Source organism: Oncorhynchus kisutch, linkage group LG19 (assembly GCF_002021735.2).
Source record: "Oncorhynchus kisutch isolate 150728-3 linkage group LG19, Okis_V2, whole genome shotgun sequence".
Lineage (NCBI taxonomy): Eukaryota > Metazoa > Chordata > Actinopteri > Salmoniformes > Salmonidae > Oncorhynchus > Oncorhynchus kisutch.
Genome location: NC_034192.2, coordinates 29,879,361 through 29,894,164, shown reverse-complemented (window position 1 = coordinate 29,894,164; position 14,804 = coordinate 29,879,361). Strand labels below are relative to the sequence as shown.

The 14,804-nt window shown below is 41.4% G+C and overlaps 1 protein-coding gene across 4 annotated transcripts in view; it reads left to right on the top strand.

Moving 5' to 3' along the window:
• The window catches only part of LOC109910022 (glutamine--fructose-6-phosphate aminotransferase [isomerizing] 2), a 36,347-nt gene extending 23,442 nt beyond the window's left edge, over positions 1–12,905 (top strand). For all 4 annotated transcript variants that reach the window (XM_031797367.1, XM_020509155.2, XM_020509156.2 and 1 more), the window contains 10 exons: positions 1,301–1,418; positions 1,538–1,701; positions 2,138–2,233; positions 5,242–5,339; positions 5,435–5,555; positions 5,780–6,052; positions 6,258–6,385; positions 6,609–6,776; positions 10,847–11,008; positions 11,260–12,905. In XM_031797367.1, coding sequence (XP_031653227.1) covers positions 1,301–1,418; positions 1,538–1,701; positions 2,138–2,233; positions 5,242–5,339; positions 5,435–5,555; positions 5,780–6,052; positions 6,258–6,385; positions 6,609–6,776; positions 10,847–11,008; positions 11,260–11,304 — 1,373 coding nt within the window. In that variant the 3' untranslated portion in view covers positions 11,305–12,905. The remainder of the gene's footprint in view (positions 1–1,300; positions 1,419–1,537; positions 1,702–2,137; positions 2,234–5,241; positions 5,340–5,434; positions 5,556–5,779; positions 6,053–6,257; positions 6,386–6,608; positions 6,777–10,846; positions 11,009–11,259) is intronic.
• Positions 12,906–14,804: the final 1,899 nt, after the last annotated feature.

The window sequence follows — 14,804 nt, the reverse complement described above, 5'->3', positions numbered from 1 at the left end:
TAAGGTCTAGGAGCACGAGGACAGATGCAGAGCCTCGGTCTGATGCCATTAAAAGGTAGAATAATTTTAAAGACATCAAAACTATTACATAACACATATGGAATCATGTAGTAACCAAAAAAAGTGTTAAACATATATTTTAGATTATTCAAAGTAGCCACCCTTTGCCTTGATGATATAAAATATATTTAGCATTGTTTAACACTTTTTTGGTTACTACATGATTCCATATGTGTTATTTCATAGTTTTGATGTCTTCACTATTATTCTACAATGTATTAAATAGTAAATATAAACGAAAAACCCTGGATTGAGTAGGTGTGTCCAAACCTTTGACTGGTACTGTATGTGTTTGAGAAATCACTCTTGCTTCTTGTGGAAATGCCAATACGATGTTGAACCTCTATGAGATATCATAGCCCTCTCCAAATTATACATTTAAAATATGCTTCTTGAAAAGTGTGTCACAATAAATCTGCCCCTTACCTATTCATTCAGTTAATAACAGTCATGGGTTTGGTGTGTTATGTTCTCTTTGTGTGTGTCAACAATTTGGAGACAGAACACCCTGTAGGTATGTTGACTGTGTCTTCATCTGTTTACTTAACTACGCTCAGATTTATTATTGCAGTTTCTAGATGGAGACTGGGGTCCGGTCTAAAGTCCAATGAGAAAGGAATGAGGAAGGGAAGTAGATAATGGGTTTGCTTCTCTCAGTACCATAAAGTGGCTTCCTTGATTAGGTGAAAGCAACATAGTGGATGCCTACTGTAAACTCACCTGTTGAGTATAGATGAAGGGAAAGAGACGAGGAGAGAACAAGGTCATTTACCGCTATTGGGGACTAATACTCCTGGCCCCATCATGACTGCAGTGCTCTACTGTAACTGTGCGCAAGGGCAAACGTCCCTCAACTGCGTTCAGTCACCTTATAAATAATATGTGACAAATCAATACGGATGGCAGTTTGAACCTCCACCTGATTATTAATTCCAGAATCTTCTGAAGCAATGTAACCAGATGATTAGCATGTTTAGTTATGGTCAAAGGAGCCTTGGCTCAGATGGCTCCTCTCTCTCCTCTGTTGTTTGTCAATCACAATCATGAACTTGTTTTGGTTTGCAATCATCGGGTTAAAACAGCTGTTACCAGTTTATGAAAAATTACAAAATGTTTTAGGTGGAGTGTTCAAGTAAAGCAGAAGTGTTGATTTCAGTGATCCATCTCTGGTTGTTACAGTGCTCAGTTTGAACCATGAACCATAACCCATGCCCTATACCCCCTGCCCTCTGTCGAGTAGCTATGTTCAAAGAGGGGGTCCAGGAAAAGAACAGCCATAACCGGCCAGATATCGCCAATGCTGTGAATTTTGCTGAAGACGGCAAGGCTGTGGAGTACTACTTTGCTTCTGACGCCAGGTGAGCTGAAAGCCCTAGGTGTGTGTGTGTGAACACGTGCACGGTGTGTGTGTGGCGCATGCATTGGTGCTTGTCTCGTGATCCTTTTTTTCTTTCTCCTCCTCGCTCTCCCTGCCCAGTGCCATCATAGAGCACACCAACAAGGTGATCTACCTGGAGGATGATGACATAGCAGCGGTTGTAGGGGGGAAGCTGTCCCTCCATAGGCTGAACCGCCTGGCAGGGGAGGTTCCTGTCCGGGCCATTCAGACCCTCCAGATGGAATTGCAGGAGATCATGAAAGGTCAGAGGTTAGAGGTCATGGGGCTTGTCGCCATGGAAACCAAAGGGTTAATTAGGAGTAAGATAGAGTGTCCCAGGCCCTACACACTGACCTAGGGAGAGTTCTGTGCAAGGTTAAGGTGCAATATTTAGGATTTGAGAAAGGAAAAAAAAGCTGATTCTCAATATGTACCTAAAGGGACCATAAACCTAGAGCCGGTCAGTATCGATACCTTCCCATTCACAAAGACATGTCAAAGATAAGACCTAATGTCATACTAGTGAAATGTAGTCTGATATTACACAGAGAACACATAACCATTTGGCCACACATACTGTATTGAAGCTGCTATAGCTCTAAGAACACTAGAATAAGATCTCCCCCTGCTGACGTTAGTGAGTAACTCCACCTGTGACTTAACCACTGTCCCTATTGTGTCCTTATCTTTTCTGTGCAGGTAACTTTGAGGCATTCATGCAAAAGGAGATCTTTGAACAGCCAGAGTCTGTGTTCAACACCATGAGGGGGCGGATCTGCTTCGACACCAACAAAGGTAGCTTACCATGACGATGTCATATCCTGATCCTGTCCCTCCCTATTGTTCTAGGATGCTGATGGCACAGTGCCCTAGGCTCAATCAATATTAGCACAGCAATTCACGGAGGCATACGTTATTAAAAACAAAAACTATGTTTTATGTGAGAAGTAGGCATTGGTCTGAAGCCGAAAAAGACAGGAAATTCACGAGCACCACAATGCCTACTTCAACGTCTACCAAGGTTTTCCAGCACACAGCTTTGACCTACTACTGTAGCTATGTTGGTCTATTGTACTTCAAACAATGTGTAGGCAGGTGGCTTAGGATTCAAACCTTCTCAAACAACCTAATTCACAGTCTTAAGATGAGGTGCACCCACAATACTGTGATTTGTGGTCAGAAGGTGTCCTACATAACAACATGTCACTCATATACTGTAGATATAGAGGTCTATAGAGCCTGTTTGCATTCTTGATTTCTGTAACCGCTTACCTGTGTAATATTGTCATATGCTCACAACCACTTGTTTTGCATACATGGTCCTGTTATACCAATTGCTGTGCTGATCAATGGGCAGTGAATATGTAGTCCAAAGTTATGTTTGTATTTATTTTTGCAATAATGGTGATGTTACAATAGACATTTACAATAGGCCCATATCAAAATACATTCAGCCTAATGATAAATATATATACAGTGGGGCAAAAAAGTATTTAGTCAGCCACCAATTGTGCAAGTTCTCCCACTTAAAAAGATGAGAGAGGCCTGTAATTTTCATCATAGGTACACTTCAACTATGACAGACAAAATGAGAAAAAAAATCCAGAAAATCACATTGTAGGATTTTTTATGAATTTATTTGCAAATTATGGTGGAAAATAAGTATTTGGTCAATAACAAAAGTTTCTCAATACTTTGTTATATACCCTTTGTTGGCAATGACAGAGGTCAAATGTTTTATGTAAGTGTTCACAAGGTTTTCACACACAGTTGCTGGTATTTTGGCCCATTCCTCCATGCAGATCTCCTCTAGAGCAGTGATGTTTTGGGGCTGTTGCTAGGCAACACGGACTTTCAACTCCCTCCAAAGATTTTCTATGGGGTTGAGATCTGGAGACTGGCTAGGCCACCAGGACCTTGAAATGCTTCTTATGAAGCCACTCCTTCGTTGCTTGGGCGGTGTGTTTGGGATCATTGTCATGCTGAAAGACCCAGCCACGTTTCATCTTCAATGCCCTTGCTGATGGTAGGCTTTGTTACTTTGGTCCCAGCTCTCTGCAGGTCATTCACTAGGTCCCCGCGTGTGGTTCTGGGATTTTTGCTCACCGTTCTTGTGATCATTTTGACCCCACAGGGTGAGGTCTTGCGTGGAGCCCCAGATCGAGGGAGATTATCAGTGGTCTTGTATGTCTTCCATTTCCTAATAATTGCTCCCACAGTTGATTTCTTCAAACCAAGCTGCTTACCTATTGCAGATTCAGTCTTCCCAGCCTGGTGCAGGTCTACAATTTTGTTTCTGGTGTCCTTTGACAGCTCTTTGGTCTTGGCCATAGTGGAGTTTGGAGTGTGACTGTTTGAGGTTGTGGACAGGTGTCTTTTATACCGATAATCCGCCACCTCATCAGGAGCATGCCCAGGTGTTGTAGGGAGGTCATACAGGCACGTGGAGGCCACACACACTACTGAGCCTAATTTTGACTTGTTTTAAGGACATTTACATCAAAGTTGGATCAGCCTGTCGTGTAGTTTTCCACTTTAATTTTGAGTGTGACTCCAAATCCAGACCTCCATGGGTTGATAAATTTGATTTCCATTGATCATTTTTGTGTGATTTTGTTGTCAGCACATTCAACTATGTAAAGAAAAAAGTATTTAATAAGAATATTTCATTCATTCAGATCTAGGATGTGTTATTTTAGTGTTCCCTTAATTTTTTTGAGCAGTATGTGTATATATATATAAGGCCTACACCAGCCAGTTTGTCGCTGGTGTTTATGTTAATGGTGAATTATACAACATTTCCAGAGACAAAGGCAGATTTTTTTTAGTAACCAAAAGGCTGTCATTGGCAATGCTGTTCTAACCTGTAATGCGGCTTCTGGCAAAATGTCTGGACCTTAGTGGCATAGGTGGTGTGCTTGCATAACTGCAAGGGTTGCTGGTTTAAACCCTGGTCTGCTGACTGTTGCCCTCTAAAATCAGTTTTGAACTAACTAGATTGGGACAGTCTTACATTTTATAATGACTTCCCATTCAAATCAACGTTTTATCTCCGGTTGACTTTTGAAGGTCTTAGCACAGCCAAAAAGGTAGCACCTCGTTTGTTCTCTTTTGGCACGTGAGAGCGATAACTTCTAAATGTCATCCAAACGGTTGCCCTTACAAACTTATTCAGTCAGAAATGTAGCAAGTGCAATGGTCACGTTATGGACCTGTGCTAATGCTATCGACCCTGTTCAAAATCCGGTATGCGGTTCTCGGTAACGGCCTGACGGTTCATGACGAGAGGCAGGGAATGTGTTGTGTGCCGCCAATCAAGGTGATTTGCACTCTCCCCTTCACCATTTTCATCGACTTTGGTATCATGTTGGATTAGATATGATGATAGGGACATTTGAATTTAACATTGAGCTTCAACCGAAGCCTACGCGACAATAACTAACAGTTACTATGTGGAAGTATAGGCCTACTGTGCTGTAAGACTGGAGACATGCCACAACTGCAAAACATATATTTATAAACCAATACAAACACCCACTTACTATGTGACCCCCCTATTCCCGAGCCTCAGATATCAAAACCCCTATTTTATTTTATTTTTGATCATATTTTTTAAATTATGATTATTATATGTTAAAGAAAAAAGGTAGATAGAATAAACAGCTTTGGACAAGTAAAACATTGTCAAAGCAATCCCAACAAATTCACATAAAACCCCTAAACATCTGAACAATATCCCTCTCACCTCTTGGCTCTATATGCTAATGCTAATGGTCTCCTCTTCTGTCCTGTCTTGTCCTCAGTGATCCTGGGGGGATTGAAGGACCACCTGAAGGAGATCAAACGCTGCAGACGCCTCATCATGATTGGCTGTGGAACCAGCTTCCATGCTGCCGTGGCTGTAAGTGAACCAACCAGATGTGCGATTGAGAAGGAGAAAGGAAAGATGATGATGATGGTGATGACCTCTCTTCCCCTCTCCCCTTCACCTCTCAGACCAGACAAGCTCTGGAGGAGCTGACTGAGCTTCCTGTCATGGTGGAGCTGGCTAGCGACTTCCTAGACCGCAACACGCCCGTCTTCAGAGACGATGTCTGCTTCTACATCAGCCAATCAGGTAATGCCATACTGTGTTGGTGGGTAGACTGCTGTTTATATTTTATTGCTAGTGTTTCATAAAACGCTAGTGTTTTTGTTATTTCACTCTCTATGGTGGAGACTGTGGAGACTCCGATACAAGAGAATGCTAGTACAGAGACTATAATCTGTTGGATAGGGGAGAATTCTAGTGTTTGTAAGAATGCCAAGTTGCCTCTGTCCTCTGCGCCTTCCTCCCCTCAGGTGAGACAGCAGACACCCTGATGGCTCTGAGGTACTGTAAGGATAGAGGTGCTCTGACGGTGGGGGTCACCAACACAGTAGGCTCCTCCATCTCCAGAGACACAGACTGCGGGGTGCACATCAATGCTGGGCCAGAGATAGGGGTTGCCAGCACCAAGGCCTACACCAGCCAGTTTGTGGCTCTCATCATGTTTGGTCTGATGATGAGTGAGGACAGGATCTCCCTGCAGACAAGGAGGCTGGAGATCATCAATGGACTCAGGATACTCCCAGGTGAGTCGATAAACCACAACACCCACTATGATAATGTTTAACCCATTATCACCTTCTCACTGTAACCAACATGATATCACTATGACTAACACACTTTAACCAATATACTGCCTGATCTCACCAGCAAAAACACCACTTTGTTGTTTTTACTAAACCTTACTTAACTTTTTCACCCCCTATTCCTCTCCTCCCCTCCCTCTCTCAGAGTTGATCAAGAAGGTGTTGACTCTGGATAAGAACATCAAGTCAATAGCAGATGAGCTATATGAGCAGAGGTCTTTGCTGGTCATGGGCCGAGGCTTCAACTACGCTACCTGTCTAGAGGGGGCACTGGTGAGAACAGATCTAGCATTAGCTCACCCACCCCAAATACTAACCCTCAACCATTATAGGAACCATGAAAAACTGACCTCAGGTCAGCGTCCATCTAGGGGCAAAGTTTGGCATTTTCTCCTCTTTTATATACACACCTCTATATATACACACAATATATGCACACTCTGACATGATAATACTGATTATTATGTCATTTAACTGATTGATTCTTCCCATACAGAAAATCAAGGAAATCCCCTACATGCATTCAGAGGGCATCCTGGCTGGGGAGCTGAAGCACGGTCCTCTGGCTCTGATTGACAAGCACATGCCGGTCATCATGATCATCATGAGAGACGCCTGCTACACCAAGTGTCAGAACGCACTGCAGCAAGTCACAGCCAGATCGGTACGTTACATTACTCACTCACACAGGCTGCATTTAGAAAGACAGCCAAATGAATTGATCTTTTGACCAATCACATCAGATCTTTTTACATCAGATTTTTTTAAGCGCTGGAGACCAATTATCCGAATTTGGCTGCCTGTCTATCAACGCAACCTTATTCACATATTCAGATACACACAACTAAATACACACACCCACAACTAGAACTTGCTCAGTAGGGGCATTTTGATGTAAAAAGTCCCATGAGTACTAACATGTAAAGTTCATAGGAGCACATCACATTAATTCCAGATTTTTATTTATTTAACTAGGCAAGTCAGTTAAGAACAAATTCTATTTTCAATGACGGCTAGGACAGTGGGTTAACTGCCTTGTTCAGGGGCAGAACAACATATTTTTACCCTTGTCAGCTCGGGGATTTGATCTAGCAACCTTTCAGTTACTGGCCCAACTGTCTAACCACTAGGCTACCTGCCACCCCCAATAATTAAGGCATACAGTGGGGAGAACAAGTATTTGATACCCTGCTGATTTTGCAGGTTTTCCTACTTACAAAGCATGTAGATGTCTGTAATTTTTATCATAGGTACACTTCAACTGTGAGAGATGGAATCTAAAACAAAAATCCAGAAAATCACATTGTATGATTTGTAAGTAATTAATTAGAATTTTATTGCATGACATAAGTATTTGATCACCTACCAGCCAGTAAGAATTCCTGCTCTCACAGACCTGTTAGTTTTTCTTTAAGAAGCCCTCCTGTTCTCCACTCATTACCTGTATTAACTGCACCTGTTTGAACTCGTTACCTGTATAAAAGACACCTGTCCACACACTCAATCAAACAGACTCCAACATCTCCACAATGGCCAAGACCAGAGAGCTGTGTAAGGACAGCAGGGATACAATTGTAGACCTGCACAAGGCTGGGATGGGCTACAGGACAATAGGCAAGCAGCTTGGTGAGAAGGTAACAACTGTTGGCGCAATTATTAGAAAATTTAAGAAGTTCAAGATGACGGTCAATCACCCTCGGTCTGGGGCTCCATGTGAGATTTCACCTCGTGGGGCATCAATGATCATGAGGAAGGTGAGGAATCAGCCCAGAACTACACGGCAGGACCTGGTCAATGACCTGAAGAGAGCTGGGACCACAGTCTCAAAGAAAACCACACACTACGCCGTCATGGATTAAAATCCTGCAGTGCACGCAAGGTCCCCCTGCTCAAGCCAGCGCATGTCCAGGCCCGCCTGAAGTTTGCCAATGACCATCTGGATGATCCAGAGGAGGAATGGGAGAAGGTGATGTGGTCTGATGAGACAAAAATGTTGCTTTTTGGTCTAAACTCCACTCCCCGTGTTTGGAGGAAGAAGAAGGATGAGTACAACCCCAAGAATACCATACCAACCGTGAAGCATAGAGGTGAAAACATAATTCTTTGGAGATGCTTTTCTGCAAAGGGGACAGGACGACTGCACCGTATTGAGGGGAGGATGGATGGGGCCCATGTATCACGAGATCTTGGCCAACAACCTCCTTCCCTCAGTAAGAGCATTGACGATAGGTCGACGATAGGTCGTGGCTGGGTCTTCCAGCTTGACAATGACCAGAAACACACAGCCAGGGCAACTAAGGAGTGGCTCCGTAAGAAGCATCTCAAGGTCCTGGAGTGGCCTAGCCAGTCTCCAGACCTGAACCCAATAGAACATCTTTGGAGGGAACTGAAAGTCCGTATTGCCCAGCGACAGCCCCAAAACCTGAAGGATCTGGAGAAGGTCTGTATGGAGGAGTGTGCAAACCTGGTCAAGAACTACAGGAAACATATGATCTCTGTAATTGCAAACAAAGGTTTCTGTACCAAATATTAAGTTCTGCTTTTCTGATGTATCAAATACTTATGTCATGCAATAAAATGCAAATCAATTACTTTAAAATCATACAATGTGATTTTTCTGGATTTTTGTTTTAGATTCCGTCTCTCACAGTTGAAGTGTACCTATGATACAAATTACAGACCTCTTCATGCTTTGTAAGTAGGAAAACCTGCAAAATCGGGCAGTGTATCGAATATTTGTTCTCCCCACTGTATGTACATTGTTTTCAACCTTTTTCCATCATAAAAATGTGGGAAAGGCAAAGGCTTTGATTTCTGGTCAAATAGATGGAAAAGGGGCCTTAGAAAACGTCTTAAAGGTATTAGAAATACATCAAAACACAATAATGCTGAAGTAAAGACCCCAGCCAACTAATATCAGCATTTATATTTTGTTGAAATGATTTGCCTTCTCTAAGTTTAAGAAATATTGCCTAGTGTCATATAATTATTTTACAAAAACCCACATATCTTGAAGATATTTTCCAATTTCTCTCATGACGGAGGATAATGAAAGTTCACAGAAGTAACAAGTGACGGTTAACTTGCCAATTAGTTATAGTGTTTTTACTGCTGTACGCTCTCGTTGGCTGGCCCTCGCTTCATACTCGTCGCCAAACCCACTGGCTCCATGTCATCTACAAGACCCTGCTAGGTAAAGTCCCCCCTTATCTCAGCTGGTCACCATAGCATCTCCCACCTGTAGCACACGCTCCAGCAGGTATATCTCTCTAGTCACCCCCAAAACCAATTCTTTCTTTGGCCGCCTCTCCTTCCAGTTCTCTGCTGCCAATGACTGGAACGAACTACAAAAATCTCTGAAACTGGAAACACTCATCTCTCTCACTAGCTTTAAGCACCAACTGTCAGAGCAGCTCACAGATTACTGCACCTGTACATAGCCCACCTATAATTTAGCCCAAACAACTACCTCTTTCCCAACTGTATTTTATTTATTTATTTTGCTCCTTTGCACCCCATTATTTTTATTTCTACTTTGGACATTCTTCCACTGCAAAACCACCATTCCAGTGTTTTACTTGCTATATTGTATTTACTTTGCCACCATGGCCTTTTTGCCTTTACCTCCCTTCTCACCTCATTTGCTCACATCGTATATAGACTTGTTTATACTGTATTATTGACTGTATGTTTGTTTTACTCCATGTGTAACTCTGTGTCGTTGTATCTGTCGAACTGCTTTGCTTTATCTTGGCCAGGTCGCAGTTGTAAATGAGAACTTGTTCTCAACTTGCCTACCTGGTTAAATAAAGGTGTTCTCAACTAGCCTACCTGGTTAAATAAAGGTGTTCTCAACTAGCCTACCTGGTTAAATAAAGGTGTTCTCAACTAGCCTACCTGGTTAAATAAAGGTGAATTATTTATTTTTTTAACTGTAGATTATAATCAAGTTTAGTACAGTAAAGTACAGTACAGCACACTGGCGTAGACGACAATAATTGACTATTCCACTGTACTTTACTGTATTGAACTATACTGTATAGTAAGTACAGTACTCTACTTTGTTGTGCTTTGCTGTACTGTGATGTCCAAACTTGTGAAACATAGATGTCTATGATTGGTACAGATTTGTTCCGGTCTGGACCAACCAAATGTGGTCTTGTTTGAGGATGGAGCTCATTCGAATAATAGCCAGTGTGTAGAAAAATACCCAAACATGCAAAAGAGGATAGGAAATGTTCTACCTTTCTAGAAAAACATTGGGACATTCATTATTATGCATTTCTGTATAGAACAGATCAGGGACCCAAGATGTCATTCTGTTACCATCATTATGTTACCGTGTGTTAATATTCTTCACTTACTGTAGTTCAACCACCAAAATATATTTTTTCACAACACAAGGTTTTTGGAAAATGTGGTCACATAAAGAACTGAGGGAGATTTGACCTTCATTCTGTTACCAAACGTTACATCTGCACTGTTCTTCGAGTAAATGTGTTTTTGTCAAATTGTCTGTGGAAATTGTTAAAAGTAGTCATTGTGCATTGAATTGTATGGTTTGTTTAACTTTGCAATCAATGCTTTTTTGTTTATCATACTTTTAAAGTGAAACATCGGAGTCTCAGCATCATTCTGTTACCATGGAATTGCACCAAGACAAACATACATACAACCACAGGCGCACACACAGCCTGACTATCAAAAGCCTTGAATAATCTCTTTCACCCTCAGGGGCGGCCGATTATCTTGTGTTGCCAGGATGACCCAGAGGTGTCTAAGAATGCTTATAAGACCATTGAGCTGCCTCAGACAGTGGACTGTCTCCAGGGCATCCTCAGTGTCATCCCTCTGCAACTCTTGTCCTTTCACCTGGCCGTGCTGCGAGGATACGACGTGAGTCTACCACTGCAACCTACCTTGTCTTAATGCAATCTTTTCCTTTGCTCACAGACCTCCACTACTGTACCTTTTCATTCCCAGTATTTACTCTTGATTTTATTTCGATTTCATTGCAACAAGCATTCAAATCTACAGTTCCTCACAAAATCAACTATGCTGTATGTTTATCTAGTCTTGTGTTGTTTCCTTTACTCCTCAGTTTTGAGCTGGTTTAATGACTGTCTCTCTCTTTCCTCTGGTTGTAGGTGGACTGTCCCAGGAGCCTGGCCAAGTCTGTCACAGTGGAGTAGAACCAGACAGACAGGCAGAAGGCTGTAGAAGCCACATCACTGCTCTGCTGAGGAGAGAGACAGAGGAGGCGAAGCCATCAAAGTGCGATTATGTGTGTAGATGGAGTTTGTGTGTGTTTTTGGTTTGACCATCCTTGTGGGGACAAGAAGTTAAACAAGGATAGTAAAACAAGGCAATTTGGGATAAGGGGGGACATTTCGCCGATCAACAAAAGGAAAAAGGCTATTTTAGGGTTAGGTTTAGGGTTAGGGTTAAGAGTTAGGATTAGGTTTAAGGGTTAGGGAAAATATCAATTTTATGGTACCCACAAGGATATTAAAACAAATGTGTGTGTGTTTGTGTTTGTGTGCGTGTGTGTGAATAGAGGGACGTGACATTTTTAAAGCAGAGAAATGTGAAGTCCTATTGACACACTGTTGAGGCGGCGCCATTGACCTTTTGGGCCTTGTAGAGAGAGAGAGATCAAAACTTTGACCATCTGTCAAATCAGCATTATCTCCAATAATGCCTCCGAAGCAAGATCCTTTCACTATACAGTCCTGTGCACACTGTGCCTTGTACCAAATGTGTGCCTTGTCCACAAACAGTTGAGCCAAAAATACATATTGTAGGAGTAATGCATTTAGTTGGTGTATTGAAGCGCTTACAATTGTGCAATATGGGAGGCATTGTGAATGTTTCCAATAATATTATCGTTGTTAAATGGGTTCTCTGTCCCGTGGAAGTTTATTCGCTTTGCATCTTGGGGAGTGTAGGCTATTCCATAGCATTCTGTTATTCAGCAGAGCCAAAAGCTAGCATATTGTAGGGAACTATTCTGAAAAGCTCTATGTAGGGCCTACACACATTGCTTTGGTGTACTGTACACAAAAATGCATTCCTTGTAGTCCCATAATCAAGGGGCACTTTTTTTATCACTCCTTTGTCAGAGTGAATCTAATATGGTTTTAATCATGAGAGGATTACTGTTCATAATCTACACTCCAATCTGTTGAAAAGGGCCCGGGTGATACTGCTACAGTCTTGTAAGATACTATAAGAATTATACTTCCTTTCATTCACTACCCTTTCATGAATCATAATTCTCTGTTTAGTCATTGTATGGCGTTCACCATTGCAATCATATTATGTTGTCTGTCATGCAGCATTGTGAGTGACATCTCTGCCCTTTTCTACGAAGACTGTTTGGGTTCCATTGGCTTATTTATGGATGAAGACCAATTGGTTGCACTTACTTTTATAGTGGATTCAATCTCCCAGAGTGTAATCCACAACGGCGATATTGACATGCCCTAACTCTTGTTCTCGAAAATGTGAGGGATTTCCCTTCACATCTCAATATAAGACTGATATGCATAAAGTGATATGGATTGTAGTTTTGTACTGTAAAGGGTAAAACATGTTACATTGAGATGTACTGTAGTTAATGTATTTATCTTTTTTTTATGGGGGGGTTAAAGAAAGTTGGGCTGGTTTATCACAAACTATGATTGTATTTTATAATATACACTACCGTTCAAAAATTTGGGGTCACTTAGAAATATCCTTGTTTTTGAAAGAAAAGCAAAAGAAAATGTCCATTAAAATAACATCAAATTGATCGGAAATACAGTGTAGACATTGTTAATGTTGTAAATGACTATTGTAGCTGGAAAAGGCTGATTTTTAATGGAATATTTACGTAGGCGTACAGAGGCCCATTATCATCAACCATCACTTCTGTGTTCCAATGGCACATTGTGTTAGCTAATCCAAGTTTATCATTTTAAAAGGCTAATTGATCATTAGAAAACCCCTTTGCAATTATGTTAGCACAGATGAAAACTGTTGTTCTGATTAAAGAAGCAATAAAACTGGCCTTCTTTAGACTAGTTGAGTATCTGGAGCATCAGCATTTGTGAGTTCGATTACAGGCTCAAAATGGCCAGACACAAAGAGCTTTCTTCTGAAACTCGTCAGACTATTCTTGTTCTGAGAAATGAAGGCTATTCCATGCAAGAAATTGCCAAGAAACTGAAGATCTCGTACAACGCTGTGTACTACTCCCTTCACAGAACAGCGCAAGTTGGCTCTAACCAGAATAGAAAGAGCAGTGGGAGGCCCGGGTGCACAACTGAACAAGAGGACAAGTACATTAGAGTGTCTAGTTTGAGAAACAGACGCCTCACAAGTCCTTAACTGGCAGCTTCATTAACTAGTGCCCAAAATACCAGTCTCAATGTCAACAGTGAAGAGGCAACACAGGGATGCTGGCCTTCTAGGCAGACTTGCAAAGAAAAAGTCATATCTCTCAGACTGGCCAATAAAAGATTAAGATGGGCAAAAGAACACAGACACTGGACAGAGGAACTCTGCCTAGAAGGCCACCATCCCTGAGTTGCCTCTATACTGTTGGTGTTGAGACTGGTGTTTTGCGGGTCCAAAATAGCATAACTAGTGTATTTTAACACCAATAAACCCAAACATTTAAAAATGGATTTAGTATATGTCAATCTAGTAAACCAGGCAACTAAAAGCAACTTTCTAAACAATATTTTGATTAGTTTCTATTTAGTTATCTAGTTTGCTAATGTTAAGTTGGCTGGCTAGCCAGTTCAAATAATGACCAAATCATATAGGTTACAACTTCTTCAATTTAGCTCATTTGTCTTCATTATTACAGGAAAATAAACTCACAACAATAATATTATTTACAAGTTAATGGCAAGCCAATTACAGAAAATAACTTACGGTTGTGAGTGTGACGAAATAAAAGCAGGGCATTCTACTGGAGGATTTTAGGACTCGGACACTGTCTCGTTGGCCTAACTTTATATCCTAATTTGACTTTGGTGCAGGTCATGTTCTTCACATTACCGTCTCTGGTAAACACATATCAAATAAAGTCTACATTTATGTGTCACATGCACAGGACACAGGTGTAGTGAAGTGATTACTTGCATAGTAGAGTATTTTGTTTAGACATGTAGCTAGCTAGCTTGCTAAACTATTAACCACGATTCCAACGTATATAACGTTACTACCCTGCATGAATCTGCAGGTAGCTAACCAACCAGGTTAATTGTTAGCTAGATAGCTAACATTAGGCTATAACTAGCAATGCAAATGGCTCTGAGATATCAATAATAATACAACACAGATCATACATGTAACATTAGCTAGCGAGCCAGCCAGCTAACGTTAGCTAGCTAGCTAACAGTAAGCTTTAATTGAAATAAACGACTTTCTGGCTAAATTAGAAATGTATAATATCTGAAAATGTAGTTAGACTCTTACCCATATACATGGAGGAACACTTCTCCCTTTGTCACGGATGTCATGGTTGCCCTTAGTTTGAAGATGTAATCCGGAGACGGGTGTTTTATACAACAGCCTTCTTCTGTGTGTTCTCTTTTCGAAACCTTCTGCATATTTGCAATCAAACGCCTGAATTTTCTCCATCTCCTTAGCTATCATACTCGAATTCCACCATGCATGATTTCAAAACTCAGTCCTCCAG